Here is a 15032-nt window from a genome sequence, read left to right on the forward strand (position 1 = left end):
TGTACTAATGATCCAACGATAGTGCAGAGATCTCCCCCACCGAGCTGTTATGTTCTGACAGGGGGCGCCCCCCCCCGGCAGAGAACACTGCGGTAAGCCCTCTCAGCCAATTGCTGAAAGCGCCAATGTTCATCCTACAGAAGCTGGCCGTTTGGCATACTGACATACACATGGGCCAAATGTCGGACGATTTTTATTGAACTGGTTGATGTCTGACAAAATTCGGTCCATTTGTACTAGGCATTAACCAAAGTTCATTCTTTCCTTTGTGATCAGTAATGATAAGCAAATCAATTTGTCATAACCAGAGTTTTTTAGTGTATTGGACTTATTGGCTTAAAGTGGAAATTTCCAAAATGTTAATGTTCCAAACCTTCTTCCAGTGTGTTCTACTGCTGTTAACAGTAGCTAGCGAGCAGGGGTGATGTGGTTTGGCACATTTCCACATTAAAGATTTAGCTGTGGCAGTCATTGCCCAACAGTAAAAAGACAGTACTTGGAAAACAGGAACATAAGTGTGGGATAATACTTATTCGTTTTTCAACACTGGTAACATCTGTAACATTGCTTATGATCCTGTTTAAGGAAATGTATAGTAGTTGTATTTGTGTTTTTCTTTATTATAGCCAAGATTAAAAAATAATATTTTAAAAATCGTTTTTTTTTTTAGCCAGGCAAATATGAAATATTGCGTATAAATATTATATTCTCCTTTTCTGTTGGTAGATGACACTACTTAGTTAGATTCCTTTTCATATGTTTTCATCTAGTTCACAGGTTTGTTCTTTAAAGCCCATTTTGTACAGAGTTCAATAAATGATGTTCACAAATAATGCCCCTCTCCCCATGTGAGTACGAGATACATAGTACCCCTAGTTATTCACAAAAAAAAAGATGTAACCTGTAATAAAGACACTCGAATGTTTGACAAGTTCTTTATTAAAAACAAAAAAAATCGGCAAAACATGTCCCCCCTTGTAAATCCATCGTCAATCACAATGCCCCCCAACCACCGACTCACCAAAAAAATAAAACAGGCAGTGATGGTAACACTAGCTAAATGACAGCTCCCCAAACTGTCATCAACTGATTAAGGAAAGGAGTGAGGATAGTGGCAACATAGATTCAGGGGATGGATTTACGAAAGAAATAGAAAATATTCACTTTGCAAAGTGAGGGATAGTAAATAGGGCAAACACAGCTGCATCTTATTAATCAAACACAGTAAATATTTATTTAGTATATCAACCTCAACCAATTTTTTATTGACATCCATACTATTGACAATATGACAAATTAGAACTATTAGAAATGCATGTTAATCAATGCATGTTAATCAATCAAGGTGTATCTCCTTCAGGGTCTAGCTGTGCTGTGCATTTATATAATAAAGGCTATGCGTTTGGGTAGGCAAATTGCATATCAGTGTAGAAAGTTATAGTGTGACTACAGACTGTATGCTGCATGTGGTGCCATGCTCCAGAGCACAGTAATAAGCCCCTGTGTCTGACCACTGAATGTTTTTTATCGTCAGCTGAAAAATCTTTTTCTCTGGGTCATGATAAGCAGAGAACCGATCCCGATACTCCTCATCCAGATCATTTTTCTTAGAGTGATCATGCAGAAGAAATTTGAGAGACTCTTCTGACTTCTGTAAATACCAGATTAGGACATATTTGGTGGTTGTATAACTACAATTCAAGGTTACAGTAGCACCTTCTTGAACTGTCATTTCACGATCATGTTGGGTCACATCATTGGCAACCAAAGAAACTATAAGAAAAGACACAACAAAGAAGGCTGGAAATAAAGATACGTAGCATTTCCAAGTCATTGCAGTCCTTAAACGTCTTCACGGCAGCAGCGAGCTTTCTGTTCTTCCTGCAGATGGTTGTCGGCATACAGAGCTTTCATCATCTGCTTATAACCACTACATGTACCACACCCAGAAAATAAGTATATGCCTCTGATCTGGGAGGGGTGAGCAAGTTTTTCAATAAAGACTGTTAACTCTGTAATTAACTGCTTTATTTATGTGCTACATGATAAAGAACAATCTTGGACCTAAAGTAGAATCAGTGCATTTTAACACCATCCAGGAAACACTGCAACTGTGCTTATGTCAACGATTCTACACAGGTTACCATTTACCTAACAGGTAGATAATCCATCACAGCCTTTACTAACATAGCATTGTGGAGAGATGGAATTAACCCAACTATTATATGTGGAATTAACGCAACTCTTATGTGTGCAATTAACCCAACTCTTATGTGTGGAATTAACCCAACTCTTATGTGTGCAATTAACCCAACTCTTATGTGTGCAATTAACCCAACTCTTATTCCTATAGTATACAGGAACCACACTACCAGCTCACTGAATACCTGTTTCCATAAGACTGGCGTGTGGAGTTCTATATATTTATTTATTTCTTGGTAGATATGAACTGATGCTCTTTGTGTTGTACAGCAAGAAGTGATCGTAAAGGTCAAGTGTTTTTGTACAATCAAGCAATGTATTTTACCTGTGTGAGCGTCGCCAACTGCACAATAGTACATAGCTCTGTCTGTCACGCTCAGATTGGCGATAGTTAAGATGGAGCTGGATGAATTTGTCACGGTATTGAATTTATTGTTGCCATCCATACGGTTCTTGCGAGCTGGGGTACTTAAGTCATGTAGCACAAACTGTATTGTATTATTAGGATAATGTCTGTACCAGTATATGAAAGCACTGGCACTGTCAGATGTATACTTGCAAGGGAGTGCTTTGTTCTCATTTTCTCGTCCTTCATCTGTAGGAGGCTGTAAGATGGTGTCTCCATATACTTGTTCTATGGTGGAGAAACGTTAATTAATGCACGGTTAGATGACTTCCTGTGTAACAGCCTTCCTTAGTCGCTACTTACCATGAAATAAACTGATAATAACTGCAATCAATATGTAATAGCACATTGCAGATTTGTAAATGAAATAACTTCTGTCTTCTGAGATGTAATATTTAAAATGTAGGAATGACTTTGTAATGGTGCAGTCATAACTTGTGGCTTTAACGGAAGTAGTTGGGGGGGGGGGGGGGTCAAAGTTAGCATAATCATATTTTCACATCTGTTATAAACGGCAGATTGGCAATGCTGGCAGCTTAATAAAAAAAAAAAATTGGATCAAAATTAACATTTGAGCCAACAGATGTAGAAAAGTGAAAATGCAAGCTTTTAAAGGAGGTGTTACATGTGAGAACTACCAAATCTCAGACTCCACTCTCCAAATCGTAGTTGGAAATTTGCTTTACTGGACAAATATCTGAATATCAGTGAGCTATACTTCCATATTAGGACCACACATAATAAGAAAGTATAGTCCAACTACAATATAATAGGGCTATCACATCACAAGAGTTATACCTTACACATACAAACAATAGCTGCCACCACATGTGTTAACGGAAACATCTGCCATTCACCTGTAACAATATTTTTTTATTATTGTTTAATGAAATGAGAAGCAATACACTGCAAGACAAAGGTGTCCGTTTATGAAGGAGTGATCAGTGGAGATCCAGAGGATCGCCGCTGATCACAGCCCATAAACAGTATATAAACCAGAGATAATCGGGGGAGAAGTGTTTGAACTTGTTCTCCAGCCAATTATCTCCACACACTGAGAATCCTCATAGACTGACACAGTAACGGTCACTTTATGAAGCTGGGATCTCAGCGCTTCACTGGTGATCTGTGTCAGAATTCACATTCCCTGATTCACCAACTCAGAGGGGGAGAACCGGGGAGTGAAGAGAGAATGTGGGGGGATCTGAGGAGGAAAGAGGAAGATAATTAACTTCCTTATGCCTCGTTCAGACCCCCCAACACTGTAACCATGTCCCCCTGTCATATGTATGTGTATACATATATATACATATATATATATATAATGTGTATATGTATATATATATAATGTGTGTGTATATACATGTATATATAATTTCTGTGTGTGTATACATGTATATATTATGTAGGGGGACGCTTTATTTCACTAACATTAATCACACCGCGTGTCAGTGTATTGAGCTGTGATAATTTATCACTGCTTAATAAATTGACATCTGTGTGTATCTGTGAATTTCTAGTACTGTAATCTCGTAAAGTCTCACGAGATTCCAGTATTAGGGGCCGTTCTCCAGTGTTAGAAGCGTTTGTAGATCGCTTCACTCCTCCAAGTGTGAAGCGATCTACTCCGCTTCATAAAGTGGCACACAGAGGAGAAAGATCTCCTATGTGAATGCCGGAGAATGAAGCAGTGAATAGATTTCACTGCTTCATAAAAGGACACCAAAATGTAAGAAAAACAACAACATAGACAGTAAGAAATTGCACACTAAACTGTATTAAAAATTAATCAACTTTCACAAGGTATGCCTGATCTTAGTCATTGGTTTCAGAGACGACTGTTAGTATTCATGTGTAGCGCTACCCCCAAAGGAGCTACTGGAAATTGCCCAGGATTCCCTTTCCAAGTAATTGCCCCTCAGCCAAGCACACAGTTACAGTCACTCTTTGGCTCAATAACAAGTCCAGGATTGTTCTTTTTGTTGTTTTTATTTTTGGGGAATTGAGGAAGGAATTGAGTGGGATACTCCAAAAAGAACTATGTACAAGTTGAGGACAGTAAACTTCATGCTGAAGCAAAAGTTCTTGCAAAAGCAAACTGTGGACTTGGCTTTGACTTTTAGTAGAAGAAGTTACAAGCACACAAGCTTCTTTCTTTAGAGCAACTAAAGAAGAGTACCTTCACAAAGAACCAGATAGACTGAGCTCATCAGGACACCAGCCTATGTCCCCTTTAGACAAACACACAACTGACTCCATAGCACCAGAGGGTTGGCAGCAGCCCAAAAGTCTCTAAGATCTCTCTCGCTGTCTTTACTCACAAATGTCCAGGGAAAGTTGGTTGCCTCCTTCCAACATCCATGCAACACCTTTCTCCTGTGATACCAGACTAGATCCTCAGATGACAGCCCTACAGTCAGGTCTCTGTAACTTCAGCATCCAGGCCCTCATCTAGCCCAGATGAGGCCTCACTTACAGAAAGCACATGGCAGGGCTGCCTAGAGGGCAGAAAGCCCTCTAGGCTGGACTTCCCCTCTCCAGGAAAAGACTCAGAAGCTCTGTGTCTCAGAGTATTTATACAGACTACCAGCAGCGTTCAGGGCAACCCTCCCTGGGATGGCCAGGGCTGCATATGTATTTATGCAGCTATTTGCATTGCTCCACACCTATGTTCCGGAGAGTTCTACAGGTTTATGGAAAGCAGAGGAAGAAATCAAACCAGCAGCAGGTAAAACACTGAACAGACCTTATTAGTGCTCTAGATTGCCAGATTTCTGCTAGTACTGTTTAAACAATTCCAACCTGATCATGTTTTGAGCTGGGTATTTTTAGTGGGGAAGGGTGATATAAAACATGTGTTATAATACACAATTTAAAACTGTCTGTTGCTGACTTACACATTTTGTTGAAAAGAGGGAGACATGGTGTTCAGCATGACACCTCATTCTCTTCACTCAGTTTGGGGTTCTGTAGACCTAATCATCATTAGAATCATATAATGTAGTGTGTTGAGAAACTGTTTTTTTTTGTGTATATAATATTTATATGTGTACATAGGGAAAGCCATTTTTCCTCAGTACACAAGAAGAGTTTTCATCATGCTAATTCATTAATCTCAATGATAATTTCTTAATGATTTAAAACAATACTCTCTGTTTAAATTTGCCATATGCCCAAAATACACATGATTACTACTGACCATGTAATCTTTGTTTAGACTTTAAATTATATCATAGAGCTCATAGCAGTGTTTTGCTTTAATGGCAAGAAAGAAGTACATTTGTATTAAAGATGGCGCTGCAGAAATGTTTTATCTTTATTTATATGTTAAGCGGTCCACTTAAAACCTATTTGATAAAGGAAAACAGAAATGACAAAACATACAGGCTGTCAATGCTGTCTTTCTTCTAAAAATGCTGATCCTCTGGCTGTCATGATAATCTAATAACTTTAATACTTTCTAAGGGCTTGTGTAGACTTCAAAACATGGCGTTTGACACACTTTTTTAAAGCACTCTGAATGCCGAATAAAAGCACCTGTCACTAAATAAAACGTTTTCCTTACAGTTCTGTATACGCTGTTGTGTTTGCTTTGCAGCTCTTTAAAAATGATACCCCATGTCACTTTCATCTTGCTTCAGTGCTTCTCCAAAGCCACCATACAAGTCTGTCAGAGCGCTCCTTAACCACATCAGCAGCGGTACAAGAGCTTTAGCTCAGTTTTAGCTTTGCTTTGCTATTATATTATCACTTCCCTTTTTGAAAAAATAGAAAATCAATGCACAAAAGGCATTTGCCAACCTTAAGTAAAGCTTCTAAAATGCAACAGAGAAGCATCAAAAACACATAAAAAAAGCATGTTGAAGCGGTAAGTGCTTTGAAGTGTGTTAAAGTCAAAGCAAGTGTGCTCCAGTGCCCCCGTGTGCTCCGCTCCGCCCCATGTGCTCCGGTCCCCCGTGTGCTCTGCTCCCCCAACCTGCATGTGCTCTGGTCCCCCACCTCCGTGTGCTCCGGTCCCCCCACCTCTGTGTGCTCCAATCCCCCCTCCATGTGCTCTGGTCCCCCCTCCTCTGTGTGCTCCTCTCCTCCAACCTGCGTGTGCTCCGGTCCCCCACCTCTGTGTGCTCCGGTCCCCCCACCTCCGTGTGCTCCAATCCCCCCCTCCATGTGCTCTGGTCCCCCCCTCCTCTGTGTGCTCCACTCCCCCAACCTGCGTGTGCTCCGGTCCCCCTGTGTGCTCCGCTCCCCCAACCTGCGTGTGCTCCGGTCTCCCCATGTGCTCTGCTCCCCCAACCTGCGTGTGCTCCGGTCCCCCCCCCCCCCTGTATGCTCCGGTCCCCCCACCTCTGTGTGCTTCGGTCCCCCCACCTCTGTGTGCTCCAATCCCCCGGAGGAAGGAGCCAGTAAATCTGTCGGCTCCTTCCTATTCCAAATGAACAGTCCAACTGTGTTTATGATACTTCAGTTTATGAATGGACAGGAGCCTCTGTCTCCTGTCCATTCATCTCCAGTGCAGCTGAGGTTCCTGAGAAAAGGACTGGGGAATCTCTGTCCCCAGTCCCTTTCTGTGTCTCAAAAGGGACATGTCAGGGGTCTATTAAGACCACTCATATCTCATCAAAGCCCCCCCCCCCCCCCCACATTATTGTCAAAATCCTTCCAGAGGCTGGGGGTGTTCTCTGAGGTCAGCTAACAGAGGAATTTAGCTCGCTGTCGGCTGATTCTGGGTCACAGAAAAGCAAGTAAGCACACTCCTGTGACCCACAAGAGGAGTACAACCAGAAAAACTTTGGCCCTTCTTCTCTTTTACAAAAAATCATTTGTATTTCTTTGTTTTAAACAACAGCATCATCTAGCGGTGACACTTCAACCTAATTGTCAATTAAAAAAAAAAAAGTATCAAATAAATTAAAGCGGGGGCGTGGCCAAGAGCGGCATGTGAGCGGACGTGTCTCACAGAGCTCCCTGAGTTCATCCTGAATACGATCCTTCTCCCGGCCGAACCGGGGCTCGTACCGGGCGAGGAACCGTTCCACCGCCTCGGGGAATCCTGCGGGCATCATCTGGCTCAGTTGCCGGCTCCGGAGCTGCCATGCCGGCCCGCAAGCCGTCGAGGGGAGACGAAGGCCCTGTGCTGAATATCCAAGATGGCGCCGCGTCATCACAGCGCGCACGAGGGGACAGCAAGGAGAAGGGTAAGGCGCTCCCTAAGACCCCTAAAGCCCAGGGGAAAGATATCCTTTATTATGCCCAGAAGTTGAAGGGGGCGGAGAGGCCCCGGGAAGATGCAGAGCTGGATGCCACCCCCGCTGTTTTTCGGGCACAACAAACGGGGGAACCCTCTGAGCGGGCCCAGCAGGCTGAGGGGGAGCACTATACCCCTGAGATGGAGGTGTTGGAGGAGGAAGACACTGTGGAACAACCCACGCTGGCCGAAATTTTGCGAGCGGTGCAGAAATGCACAGCAACGGTACAGACTCTGCAGGAACACTTTGGAAGCCTGAAAGAGGAGGTCGGGCTGATCAGACATGACATGCAGAAAGTGAGGGAGCGCACAACGGCGGTGGAGGGCCGGATCAGTGAAGTGGAAGATAGAATGGTGCCCATGGTCAGGGAATTACAGATCACGGCCAGGGCCGCGAATGCTAATGAGCTTAAGCATGAGGACATTGAGAACCGCTTGAGAAGGAGTAATATCCGCATTGTTGGATTACCAGAAAAAACGGAGGGTAGGGATCCTACCGAATTTGTGGAGAACTGGTTGGTGGAAGTTTTCGGCCGTGAGGCGTTTTCCCCTTTTTATTCCATCGAAAGGGCTCATCGGGTCCCTCCTAGGCCCTTACCTCCGGGCAATCCCCCCCGCACCATGCTGGCTAAGTTACTTCATTACAAGGACAAGGAAATCATACTGCGTTTGGCCAGGGAGAAGAGGGGTGTTCAATACAACGGGGCAAGGGTCTCTTTTTACCCTGACTTTTCAGCGGAAGTTCAGAGGCGCAGAGCGAAATTTGGGGATGTGAAAAGGAGGCTGCAACGATTAGGCGCCAAGTACGCCATGCTGTATCCCGCCAAGCTCCGTGTGATTGCAGGAGGGCAGGCTCAATTTTTTGAGTCTGCTACAGAGGCCTCTGCGTGGCTTGAGGTGAATGAGCATCTTTTTCGTCAGGATGGAGTGAACGAGGAGGGGGTGGATTGATCCTGTGGCATTTCTGGCTATGGCCTGTGCTGGACATCTTTCTGGATTACAAATCAGTGATTATTCTGACTGAGGACTTTTGCAATTATTGGCTGATTAGGGGCCGGTAACATGATCGGCCGGGAGCAGTTTATACAGAACTGAACACTTGGAAGCGCTATTGATGTTATTGAAGAAGGTGCCTTCGTTGCAGGAGCGCACTGTTGATACGAAACCACCGGCCGTGGTATGCCTGTTGCAACATGGACCGGTGAGGGGTTATGTTTATACCCTTAGACTTTTTTTGTTGTTTTTCCAGTTTGGTTTTTTTCTTTCTAGCATTATTCTCGCTCCTGAGGGGGGCGAGGGGTCATCATTATATTATTGTAGAAGAATCACACAGAGGAATGCACCGGGTCAAGCCCAGCAGACAGACTGCCACATGGTCCCTGGGTGGGGGAGTGGGGGCCTAGATGGTGTTTGTCATTGGGGATGCTGCCTGGTTTATGCACTTCTTCGGGACTGTATATTGTGGTATTCCTTCCATGGAGGTGTGGATGGTCTTGGGAGGTGTGGGAACTGGGTATGCCGAATGCAGTATACTGTATTTATGGAAGAATTATTCTGTAAAGCCCATTTAACTGATGTGCCGGGATGACATCTATTCCTATATTGTCCTGGAATGTGAGGGGCCTTGGGGATCCCCTGAAACGTACTATGGTATCCACGGCCATCAGAAAACATATGCCGGGTATCTGTGTGTTGCAGGAGACCCACCTGACCCCGGGAACGGTGTCGTGCCTGGGGTTTGCATGGGTGGGCTGGGCGCATCACTCCACACACACCTCCTACTCCAGGGGGGTGAGTGTGCTGGTGCATCGTGCCCTCGATTTTCAGCTGATGGCATTGGAGGTTGATCAAGAGGGGAAATATGTATTTTTGATGTGTAGAGTGTCACGTTTGCAATTCATTCTTGCTGCGGTTTATGTGCCCCCTCCGTTTAGTCCCCCGGTTCTCCGTGCCCTATTGACTTTTTTGCTAACTAACCCGGGGACCCCTATGGTGTTGGTGGGTGATCTTAATGGTGTCCTAGACCTTGGCCTGGATAGACACCCTCCCCCTCCGGGGGGTGGGGGTGTGCATTCCACGTCCTTGGCTAGATTCCTGGGGGAGGTGGGCTGGTTGGACCCGTGGAGGCTCAGGAACCCTACCGAGCGGCAATTCTCATGCTTTTCCAAGACACATTTTTCTTTGTCTAGGATTGACATGTGTCTGTGCTCGGATGCAGCGTTCCAACATGTGGAAAAAGTGCAGTATTTGACTAGAAGTATCTCTGATCATTCCCCCTTGCTAGTGCACATAACGGTCAACCCGGCTTCTACTTTGCAGAGGGCCCCATGGAAACTTAATGCTTTTTGGTTACATCTTCTTTCTCCCACTAACACTCTTGAAGCGGACATAGAAGCCTACTGGCAGAGACATGAGGCATTTGTAGACACGAACGTTGCCTGGGATGCTTTTAAAGCCTTCCTACGGGGGCTGTTCATAACTGAGGTCAACGCCATTAAAAGTGCTACGTCTGCCCAGAGGGATCAAGCGGACCAGTTGGTTAGACGACTGGAGGCGGAATATATTGCTGGCTCGGGAGGGACCACCCGGGAGGCCTGGGTAGCTGCACAAGATGCTATTAATAGAATGGATGCCTCCAAGGCGACCCAAAAGAGATTTTTTAATAGGCTGGCTTTTTTTGAGGAGGGGGAGCAGACGGGCAAGCTGCTGGCGACGTTGGTGCACTCTCAACGGTCCTCCCCATCTATTGGGGCTGTGCGTGGCAGGTTGGGCAGGCTGGTTAACACTCCGGATTTGGTGATGAGCGAGTTGGTAGGTTTCTACTCGGAACTCTATGAGTCCAAGTCGACACGTAATGTGGCTGAAGTTCGGGAATTTCTACGGGGGATAGAGCTACCGAGTTTGGCGGATTCCCAAGTGGAGTTTCTTGAGGAGCCTATTACACTAGAGGAGATGTTGTTGGCTGCCAACTCGTTCCCTAACTCTAAAGCCCCGGGGGATGACGGTATCCCAATAGAGGTGTATAAACAGTTTGGGGAAGTACTACTGCCTCAACTGCTCCGTACCCTGAATTTGGCCAGGGAATCCCGCTGCCTTCCGGAGTCCATGAGAAGAGCCAGTATTGTGCTGCTTCTTAAGCCAGGGAAAGATCCGCTGGACCCCGGTTCGTATAGGCCGATATCGTTGCTACAGAATGATATCAAGATCCTTGCTAAAGTGCTGGCTCGGAGATTGAACACGGTGATCGCCTCCCTCATTCACCCGGACCAATCGGGCTTTATACCTGAGCGGTCCACGGCAATTAACCTTCGTCGCCTGTTTCTTAATGTGCAGTCCCGGGCTGATAATATGGGGGACAGGGCATTGCTGTCGCTCGACGCCCATAAGGCTTTCGATAGCATTGAATGGGGATATCTGTGGGCAACTCTCGAGCGGTTTGGGTTTGGGCCTGGCTTTTTATCCTGGGTACAACTACTGTATAATTCCCCATCGGCGGTCATTAGAGAGGCGGGGAGGGTGTCAACTCCTTTTCCTTTATTTAGGGGAACCAGGCAGGGGTGCCCTCTGTCACCTCTGCTGTTTGCTCTTGCCATAGAGCCTATGGCTGTTCTGGTGAGAAGCAACCCCTTGATAACGGGTTTTAAATATGGGCAGTTACATGAAAAACTGATGCTCTATGCAGATGACGCTATGTTGTTCCTAGGGGATACTTCAGGTTCTCTGGTTGAGGCTATGAGAGTGGTTCGGCACTTCGGGTCTTTTTCGGGTCTGGTGATTAATTGGACCAAATCACATCTTATGTTGCTAGATGCTCCCTCCCCTCGGGATCCTACGCGGTATGATATTCCAGTCGCTGATAAATTTAAATACTTGGGGATATGGGTCACCCCGCGACCTTGTGATTATTTATCACTGAACCTTTCCCCGTTGCTGGGCAGGATCAGAGATAAAGCTAAAGTGTGGGCTAAATTGAAGATGTCACTGGTGGGCAGGGTGAATCTTATTAAAATGATTTTTATGCCACAATTACTGTATATCTTACATAATACTCCCATGGTGATCCCGCTTAAATTATTTAGAATTATTAACTCCTTATTCAGATCATTTATCTGGCTTAACAAACCTCCTAGGATACGTTTGGAGCAGCTTCAGAAGCCGAAGGAGGCGGGGGGGCTGGCTCTGCCCAACCCATGGCTGTATTACATAGCGGCTCAATTGCAGCATATTGCCCGCTCCGTGGTGAATGGCCGGGAGGGGGGGGGAGGGGGTGGAGAATCCAGCCGCTGCCCTTCTGAGCCATGGCACGGGGTCGGATGGAGTGGTGGCGGGTTTGGAGACTCTTTCGTTCGCCAAGTCTAATAGACTCTTTCCAACGTTTGCCCTAATTCAAAAAATATGGAATAAAACACGTCAACTGCAGAATGTGGAGGGCTTTACGGAGTATAGCCCGATATGGCATAATCGGTACTATGGGGAGATGGTCGATTTGACTTGTGCTGAACGTTGGAGGCGCTGTGGAGTGACTCTTATGTCTCAAATTTTTTCTGGGGGATCACTGCTCTCTTTTGCAGAATTAAGGGAAAGATATGGCGTCCCTCAGGGTATGTACTTTTATTATTTGCAATTGAGCCACGCTGTCAAGGCTCAAGCTGGAAACAATCCCTGGAGGCAATCTCCTACCCCGATTTTTCGGTTTGTGACTGAAGTTACCAGTTTTAAAGGTTTTATATCCAGTTCTTATAATATGTTACTGAATGCATCTATGCCGGGTTTCCCCGCCAGGGTGATTGCCTCCTGGGAGAGGGATGTGGGAGTGTTTGAGGAGGACCAATGGGCGGAAGCCTTACAGGCAATACAAGGCTGCTCACTGAACACGGCACAGCGCTTATCGCAACTATATATTGTTATGAGGGTGCACCGAACACCAGCTAGACTGTATAGGATGGGGATTGGGGAGGGTGACCTCTGCACCAGATGTGCCAGGGATAGGGGGGACCTCATACATCTACTTTGGCGTTGTCCCAAATTACACTTATATTGGTCGGGGGTCATTGCGACTCTTAACGGGGCCTTCCAGGTGCGGATTACACAGGATCCGAAGGTGTGCCTTTTGGGTGTGCTGGACGATCCCTCATTGGGGACGCCGGTTAGGGAGGCCCTGGGGAGAGCTCTTTTTCAGGCGCGCAAACTCATACTTCAACACTGGAGAGCGAGTGACCCTCCGAGGCTGAAGGAATGGATAACTCAGATGGGAAATGTATTGAGTATGGAAAAGTATATTTACCAACACCGAGGCCGGGCGGGACGCTTTGAGAGATTGTGGGGACCATGGCTTGATACCCCCGGGCTGTCGCCCCTGGAGCTGGTTATGGGACGGTTGCTTAGTTAAGATTTTGCCCTATTTTTGTGGTATCATGATTGACTAATGGGATATTCACTACCTCCTGGGATATGTGACCATGCTATGTAATAGATGTTTTTCTGTGTGAGTTGTTTGACTATGTATTTCTTTTTGTGATTTATGTGATGACCTGTGTATGATTCTGTGTGTTAATAAAATCCGTTTTGATCAAAAAAAATAAATGAAAGCAAAATGAATGATACCAGTGCATCTGTTGCCAAAATGCTTTTTAACATAACAGTAAACATGTTGATTTTTTTATTATTATTATTAAAGAGGAAGTAAACCCTGATGAGTTTACTTCCTCTTTTTTTCCCTGCAAAGGTAAAGCATAATGGACTACTATGCATCGCATAGTAGCCCATTATGTGTCACTTACCTGACACAGGAGCCAGCGAAGTCGCCGCTGTCCCCTGTAGTCCGCCGCATCCATCTTGCTTGTGGCGTCTCGCAGCTCCGCCGAATGACAGCGGCGAAGCCGCGATGACGTCACTCCCGCGCATGCGCACGGGAGTGGCGTCTCGCAGCTCCGCCGCTGTCATTCGGCAAAGCCACGATGACGTCACTCCCGCGCATGCGCACGGGAGTCGACAAATGCGGCAGCTCCATTCTTGGAACTGCCGCGTTTAGTGCGCCTGCGCGCCGCTGTCTACGGCGCATGCGCCGTAGACAGCGGTGCCCGTTTTCGGGCAAATATCTCCTAAACCATATAGGTTTAGGAGATATTTCTTGGACCTACAGGTAAGCCTTAATCTAGGCTTACCTGTAGGTCAAAGTGGTTTGTAAGGGTTTACTTCCTCTTTAACAAAGTTATTCACTGAAACTGCAATTTCATATGCACATTTTCTTTTTCAATTAATTGGAGCCATCTTGTGGTGATTATTGAGTATTACAATCACTGACCCTTTAATAAGCGTAAGTGTGCTTTTAAAGGATCCCATTCAGTTGTTTTACATGAGACCGCATAAAAAAGCTTAAAGAACTTTTTTTTTTACCAATGTTCTACTACCTGCCTTTTAAGAAATCCGCATCGCAATGAGTCAGGTAAGAATAAGTGCTATTTACCAAAAATGAGTTACTTTATTAAAGCAAAAAGGACTGTTCCTACAGTGACTTTTTTATTTTTATAGAAATAACTGTGTTACAAAATATATAAAAAAATAAAAATAATAGCAATAATATATAAATGCATTCAGCAAATAATTAGAAGCATCGTAACTGTTTAGAGTGTCTTAGCCCTCGTACACATGGTCGGACATCCGACGGATTTTGTCTGAAACTTGTGTTGCATACACACGGTCGGACAAAGTTGTCGGAAAATCCGATCGTACGTAACGTGATGACGTTATTTCTTTACGACGGGACTACGTTCAGGCTAGTATCCAATAGCTTTGGTCTAGGAATTTGATCTGAGCATGCGTGGCACTTTGTCCGATCCGAATTCTCTACACACAATCGGACAAAGTCCGATCGGATCATGTTGTCGGAAAGTTTTATAGCCCAGCTCTAAAACTTTGTCTGTCGGATATTCCGACGGAAACAATCCGATGGAGCCCACACACAGTCGGATTGTCCGACAACACGGTCCGATCGGACATTCTCCGTCGGAATGTCCGACCGCGTGTACAAGGGCTTACATGTAAAGTTCTATGGTGAGACAGGAACATGCTGTCTTGACAAACATGCTGTCTCAGAGAAGAGGCAGTTACATTAATGAGAGCTTAGTGGTGCAGGAAGATACATTTGTCTTCTAAATAGGGTAGGACTTTATGTTCCTT

General features: G+C 45.2%; 1 long non-coding RNA gene and 1 gene segment (V, D, J or C); one reads left to right on the top strand and one right to left on the bottom strand.

Moving 5' to 3' along the window:
* Positions 1 to 1435: 1435 nt before the first annotated feature.
* LOC143956659 (T cell receptor alpha variable 38-1-like) lies at positions 1436 to 1834 on the bottom strand. The segment is given in 1 exon segment: positions 1436 to 1834. A coding segment is annotated over 1 exon segment (399 nt).
* Positions 1835 to 2008: 174 nt separating this feature from the next.
* Positions 2009 to 15032, top strand: part of LOC143956668 (uncharacterized) — a 79965-nt gene continuing 66941 nt past the window's right edge. The window contains exon 1 of the long non-coding RNA XR_013269973.1: positions 2009 to 2158. This is a non-coding gene — a long non-coding RNA (uncharacterized LOC143956668). The remainder of the gene's footprint in view (positions 2159 to 15032) is intronic.

Source organism: Lithobates pipiens, unplaced genomic scaffold (genome assembly GCF_037356315.1).
Source record: "Lithobates pipiens isolate NorthernLeopardFrog02 unplaced genomic scaffold, aLitPip1_a1.2 Scaffold_4, whole genome shotgun sequence".
Taxonomy (NCBI): Eukaryota; Metazoa; Chordata; class Amphibia; order Anura; family Ranidae; genus Lithobates; species Lithobates pipiens.